The sequence below is a fragment of the Colossoma macropomum genome, unplaced genomic scaffold (genome assembly GCF_904425465.1).
Source record: "Colossoma macropomum unplaced genomic scaffold, Colossoma_macropomum, whole genome shotgun sequence".
NCBI classification, from domain to species: domain Eukaryota; kingdom Metazoa; phylum Chordata; class Actinopteri; order Characiformes; family Serrasalmidae; genus Colossoma; species Colossoma macropomum.
Genome location: NW_023494803.1, coordinates 41,107,762 through 41,115,261, shown reverse-complemented (window position 1 = coordinate 41,115,261; position 7,500 = coordinate 41,107,762). Strand labels below are relative to the sequence as shown.

The 7,500-nt window shown below is 47.5% G+C and overlaps 1 protein-coding gene across 4 annotated transcripts in view; it reads right to left on the bottom strand.

Moving 5' to 3' along the window:
- ttc7b (tetratricopeptide repeat domain 7B) overlaps positions 1-7,500 on the bottom strand; it is a 32,792-nt gene that overhangs the window by 23,410 nt on the left and 1,882 nt on the right. For all 4 annotated transcript variants that reach the window (XM_036592966.1, XM_036592968.1, XM_036592969.1 and 1 more), the window contains exons 2-5: positions 3,467-3,621; positions 3,133-3,301; positions 2,194-2,327; positions 795-916 (exon numbers count right to left, since the gene is read on the bottom strand). In XM_036592966.1, coding sequence (XP_036448859.1) covers positions 795-916; positions 2,194-2,327; positions 3,133-3,301; positions 3,467-3,621 — 580 coding nt within the window. The remainder of the gene's footprint in view (positions 1-794; positions 917-2,193; positions 2,328-3,132; positions 3,302-3,466; positions 3,622-7,500) is intronic.

Here is a 7,500-nt window from a genome sequence, read left to right as displayed (position 1 = left end):
ACCTGTAAACTCACACTGCTGGAGGAGCAGAGTCTACAGACTGACAGCGTCTAGACAGACGAGCAGTCTACTGACTGACTGTGATTTACATCACATTACAGACGTTCTGTCTTAAACTCTGAGGAGCTGGATTAGTTTAATCTGGGGAGCTGCTGTAATCTGAGTGATTACTGATGAAATCTGTGATTTTAACCCAGTATGAATCTGTAATGTCTGTGTTTTTACAGTCTGATCAGTAATAAATCCAGAGTGAACTTCCTCCTGTAACAGGCTGAACTCAGAGCTCCTCAGTAACAGCCGCCCTGCTCCAATCAGCATCACAGAGATGTAACAGCAGCACCGGCTACAGGAAACGGCCCGAAGACGAGGCTAACAGCTAAACGGAGCTGCCACCCACCCACACACCCACCTCCACGCACACACCCACCCACGCACCCACCCCCACACACACACACCCACCCTCACACGCGCACACACACACACCCACCCCCACACACACACACCCACCCACCCACCGACCCAAACATATCCACCCACCCAAACACAAAAACACAACCACCCAAAAAACACAGCCACCCACCCACCCACCCAAACCCACACACACACCCAAACCCACACACACCCCCAAACCCACCCACACACCCCCAAACCCACCCACACACCCCCAAACCCACACACCCACCGACCGACCGACCCAAACATACCCACCCACCCAAACACACCCACATGCACCCACCCACCCACCCACCCAAACAAACACACACACACACACACCCACACCCAAAGTCTGGTACCCGTTTTTGAAGTGTATGACGTGGGCTCTCTGCAGGCCGGTCTCCAGGAAGTAGCCCAGCTCCTGATCCTGAGAGACCGGGCCGGGTTTTGGGCTGCGGTTCTGCAGACCAGCACTCAGAGCCTGAACAGAGAAACACACACCGTTACACTGGTGTCACACTTAATATACAAGCAGAGAACAGAAAAGAACAGAGGAGAACAGAAGTCTGGGTATCATCACAACCAGAAAGAAAGTTTGAGAACAAACTTTAATTTGGCTTCAGAAAACCAGTCATTAATGTTTAAACATTAAAGAGCTTTTAGACTGGTTTTAGTGGTTACTATGATATCCCATTATATTAATAATAACATTAATCATGTTATTAAACATAATATTATATTATGACTGTGGTGGAATAAATGTCAGAGGCGTTAGGTCGTACAGTGTATACAGTGTGAATAAGTTTCAGTCCCCGTAGCTCTATGGAAAAAAGAACGTGTCTGGACGAGCACTGTACAAAAAGTGTACGTCGGATCAGTTCTAAAAGCGCAAGCACACTATTCAGGTATACGTTTTACAATCCTGATTTGGTGGTTCGAGATCAAGAAATGTAGAAGGAGAAATACTAACAGATGTTTGTTTCATTTTCACACAGTAATAATCAGGATGTTTAGTTTTTCTAAAGAATCTTAAACAAAATCCAGCAGCTACACTTAAAAAAGATGAATAATCAGTGCTGAGATTTATTCAATTCAGTGCATGAAAAATAAAGAAGAAGAAACAGGAGGAAAAAATGTGCGCTGGGATAGACTCCAGCTCCCCCAGCGACCCAGGAGGATAAGTGGCTTAGATAATGAATAAATTAATGAACGAATGAATGAATGAATAATATGATGTCATAACAGGCTGCTCTCCAATCAGATGCACTGTTACTCTACAGCTCTTGCAGTTAGTGGTTGCTGTTGTTTACAGTCGCTCTGTAATTGGTCTAAATCTGTCTGTATTCTGATCAATGCAGCTGTTCAGGGATCTGATCCAGTCACACTCACAGTACCGACTCCATAAAACCTCCAATATTAAATTTATATGAGCAGCTAAAAACTTCATCTCTCTTAAAACAAAGTCTCCATCAGTCCACACAGTAAATAGCAGCTGCTTCTTCAAATAGAAAAAATAGCAAAAAAAAAAAAAACACTAAAATGCTATAAAAATATAAATTATACATTAATAAGTGAATGAATAAATTAATTGGTTCTTTAGACAGTGATGGTTTCTGTCTGACTAACTGTTCAGCTGTGTTTTTAAATGAAAGGAAGGAAACTTATTTTAAAAGGATTAAAAATCTCTCTGAGCTTCAATCAATAAAGAAGCACCACAAACAAAATCAAATCAAAATCAAAATCAAATTACAAACTAACCTTCTCCACTTCCTGCAGGTACAGCAGGGCGATATCTCCAGACTTCTCGTAGCAGGTGAGGATCTCCTGGTCTCGGTCAGTGGGGCGGCTGGACAGAGATGGAGAGGCGGCCGGCAGCTTCTCCAGACAGAGACCTGCAGGAGATACACGGCACTGAGACTCGGAGGAGCAGCAGCTGCTCAGCATTGCAGATCACTGCACTGCAAATCGCGAAAAGGGCTGAACATCTCAGAGCACCGAGCGTCAGAGGAACCTCAGCTCCTCTGACCTCCTGAAGGTGAAGAGTGTCGGTCTGGAGGCTGTCAGAGTCGCCGTGAGGAACTGCGAGATTAGACTTTTACAGAACTGAACTTTTAAAAAAACGTTTCTGCTTTAATATGAATGATAATTTATCTACATGATGCTCCAGCTCAGGTAAAGGGTTCCTATGACATACAGGCATTAATTTAATCTCTGTGTAACAGTCCTTTTGAATTTCAGTTCTGGTATTTTTCTAATCTGACAAATAAAATAATCATTAGAGTAATCAATTAACTGAAAAGAGAATCGCTAAATGAATCAATAAAAACAATCATTAGTAGCAGCCGTAATACTGGCACAGGCTGATGATGAGTGTGTTCAAGTTCATTTACTGATTAAAGAGTTTTTGCTGCTGATTAATAAACAGTTCACTCCTCAACAGCATGACGCTAACGAGGGAGCAGAGAGCTGCTGCAGTCACAGCCAACACCTCAGTGTCCATCACACTCCTCATTAGCAGGAGTGCGGCGGAGTGTGAGCATCACCTGTAAATCAGCCATGTCGAACACAAACCTCTGCTAATGATCATAAATCTGAATGGACGTCTGGGTTTAAGCGCTGTGTGAACCGGAGATTTTCCCGAGTGGACGCTGAGTGGACCTGAGGTCCGTCCAGCCTGTAGAGGCACGCAGTACTGACCCTTGGTGGCGTAAGCCTCAGCGATCATGGACAGCCGGTAAACTGGAGCTCCGACCAGCTGCATTTCATCCAGATTAACACGACTGTAATGGTTCAGCGCCTCTCGGTAATCTCCCTCCACATAACACAGCTTCCCCATCAGCAGAGTCGCCTCCTGCTGATAATCCGGCTACAGAGAGAGAGAGAGAGGGAGAGAGGGAGAGAGGGAGTGAGAGAGGGAGGAGGGGGGGTTGATTGTTAATTAAATAATAGTTGAATGATTAATAGATTAAATAAATAACTAGGCTGCAGCTGTTCATCAGTGTTCCACAGTTTGGGTTCTGTAAGTTCTCACCTTCAGGTTCCCTCGCTCCAGAGCAGCCGTCAGGTGTTTCCGCACTTCGGCCAGGCGGGGGCGCTGCCCGCGGGGGCTGGAACCCTGCTTTATAGGGTTCTCCTTCAGGTACTGGTGCAGCTTCGCTTCACCCAGCAACAGCTCACTCAGATCATCTACACACACACACACACACACACACACACACAAACACACACAAACACACCAAACAAACACACACACAGACTCGGCTCAGTGAAACAACACTAAAAAAATAATAATAACCGCTCCAAACACACCAACCACACTCAGCACCAACCAACCAACCAACAAACCACACCATCAGCACCAACCAACCAACCAACCAACCAACAAACCACACCATCAGCACCAACCAACCAACAAACCACACCACACCATCAGCACCAACCAACCAACAAACCACACCATCAGCACCAACTAACCAACCAACAAACCACATTCAGCACCAACTAACCAACCAACCAACCAACCACACCATCAGCACCAACCAACCAACCAACCAACAAACCACACCATCAGCACCAACCAACAAACCAACAAACCACACCATCAGCACCAACCAACCAACCAACCAACCAACACCATCAGCACCAACCAACCAACCAACAAACCACACCATCAGCACCAACCAACCAACCAACAAACCACACCATCAGCACCAACCAACCAACCAAAACCACACCATCAGCACCAACCAACCAACAAACCACACCATCAGCACCAACCAACCAACAAACCAACCAACAGACCACACCATCAGCACCAACCAACCAACAAACCAACCAACAGACCACACCATCAGCACCAACTAACCAACCAACAAACCACATTCAGCACCAACTAACCAACCAACCAACCACACCATCAGCACCAACCAACCAAACCAACCAACACACCATCAGCACCAACAACCAACAAACCAACCAACAACCACACACAACCAACCACACCAACACCAACCAACCAACCAAACCACACCATCAGCACCAACCAACCAACCAACAAACCACACCATCAGCACCAACCAACCAACCAACAAACCACACCATCAGCACCAACCAACCAACCAACCAACAAACCACACCATCAGCACCAACCAACCAACCAACAAACCACACCATCAGCACCAACCACACCATCAGCACCAACCAACCACACCATCAGCACCAACCAACCAACCAACAAACCACACCATCAGCACCAACCAACCAACAAACCACACCATCAGCACCAACAACCAACCACACCAACCACACACAACCAACCAACAAACCACACCATCAGCACCAACCAACCAACAAACCAACCAACAGACCACACCATCAGCACCAACCAACCAACCAACCAACAAACCACACCATCAGCACCAACAACAACCCACACAACCAACCACCAACCACACCCATCAGCACCAACCAAACCAACAACCAACCATCAGACAACCACAGCACCAACCAAACCAACACAACAAACCACACCATCAGCACCAACCAACCAACAAAACCACACCATCAGCACCAAACCAACCAACCAACAAACCACACCATCAGCACCAACAACCAACAACAAACCACACCATCAGCACCAACTAACCAAACAACAACACACACCATCAGCACCCAACCAACCAACCAAACCACACCATCAGCACCAACCAACCAACCAACACACCCAACACACACATCAGCACCAACTAACCAACAAACCAACACCATCAGCACCAACAACCACACAATCAGCACCAACCAACCAACAAACCACACATCATCACCAACAACCAACCAACCAACCAAAACCACACCATCAGCACCAACCAACCAACCAACAAACCACACCATCAGCACCAACAACCAACAACCACCACACCATCAGCACCAAACAACCACACCAATCAGCACCAACCAACCCAACAAACCACACCACAGCACCACCAACCACAACCAACAAACCACACCATCAGCACCAACCAACCAACAAACCACACCATCAGCACCAACCAACCAACCAACAAACCACACCATCAGCACCAACTAACCAACAAACCACACCATCAGCACCAACAAACCACACCATCAGCACCAACCAACCAACCAACAAACCACACCATCAGCACCAACCAACCAACCAACAAACCAACCAACACAGCACCAACCAACCACAACACACCACACCATCAGCACCATACCAACCAACCAACACCACACCACCAGCACCAACCAACCAAAACAAACCACACCATCAGCACCAACTAACCAACAAACCACACCATCAGCACCAACAAACCACACCATCAGCACCAACCAACCAACCAACAACCACACCATCAGCACCAACAACCAACAACCAACAAACCACACCATCAGCACCAACCAACCAACCAACCAACAACCAACCAACAACCACACCATCAGCACCAACCAACCACAAACCATCAGCACCACACCAACCAACCACACCATCAGCACCAAAACAACCACACCATCAGCACCACTCAACCAACAAACCACAACATCAGCACCAACACAACCAAACAAAACAAACAACAACCACACCATCAGCACCAACCAACCAACCAACCACAGCACCACCAACCAACCAACCACACCATCACACCAACCAACCAACCAAACCACACCATCAGCACCAACCAACCAACCACCAACCACACCATCAGCACCAACCAACCAACAACCACCATCAGCACCAACCAACCACAAACCACCATCAGCACCAACAACCACCAACACAACCAACAACAACCACACATCAGCACCAACCAACCAAACCAACACCAACAAACCACACCATCAGCACAACAACCAACAAACCACACCAACACACCAACCACACCATCAGCAACCAACACAACCACACCATCAGCACCAACCAACCAACCAACCACACCATCAGCACCAACCAACCAACCAACCAACCACACCATCAGCACCAACCAACCAACCAACAACCACACCATCAGCACCAATCAACCAACCAACCAACAAACCACACCATCAGCACCAACCAACCAACAAACCACACCATCAGCACCAACCAACCAACAAACCACACCATCAGCACCAACCAACCAACCAACAAACCACACCACACAACAAACCAACATCACCAACCAACCAAAACCACACCATCAGCACCAACCAACCAACCAACAAACCACACCATCAGCACCAACCAACCAACCAACAAACCACACCATCAGCACACCAACCAACCAACAAACCACACCATCAGCACCAACAAACCACACAATCAGCACCAACTAACCAAACAAACCACACCATCAGCACCAATCAACCAACCAACCAACAAACCACACCATCAGCACCAACCAACCAACCCCAACCAACCAACCATCAGCACCAACCAACCAACCAACCAACCAACCACACCATCAGCACCAAACAGACCACACCATCAGCACCAACCAACCAACCACACCATCAGCACCAAACAGACCACACCATCAGCACCAACCAACCAACAAACCACACCATCAGCACCAACCAACCAACAAACCAAAACAAACAACCAACCACACCATCAGCACCAACCAACCATCAGCACCAACTAACCAACCAACCACACCATCAGCACCAACCAACCAACCAACAAACCACACCATCAGCACCAATCAACCAACCAACAAACCACACCATCAGCACCAACCAACCAACCACACTCAGCACCAACCAACCAACCACACCATCAGCACCAACCAACCAACCACCCAACCACACCATCAGCACCAACCAATCAACCAACCAACAAATCACACCATCAGCACCAACCAACCAACCAACAAACCACACAATCAGCACCAACCAACCAACCAGCCACACCATCAGCACCAACCAACCAACCAACCACACCATCAGCACCAACCAACAGACCAACAAACCACACCATCAGCACCAACCAACCAACAAACCACACCATCAGCACCAACCAACCAACCAACAAACCACACCATCAGCACCAACCAACCAACCAACCAA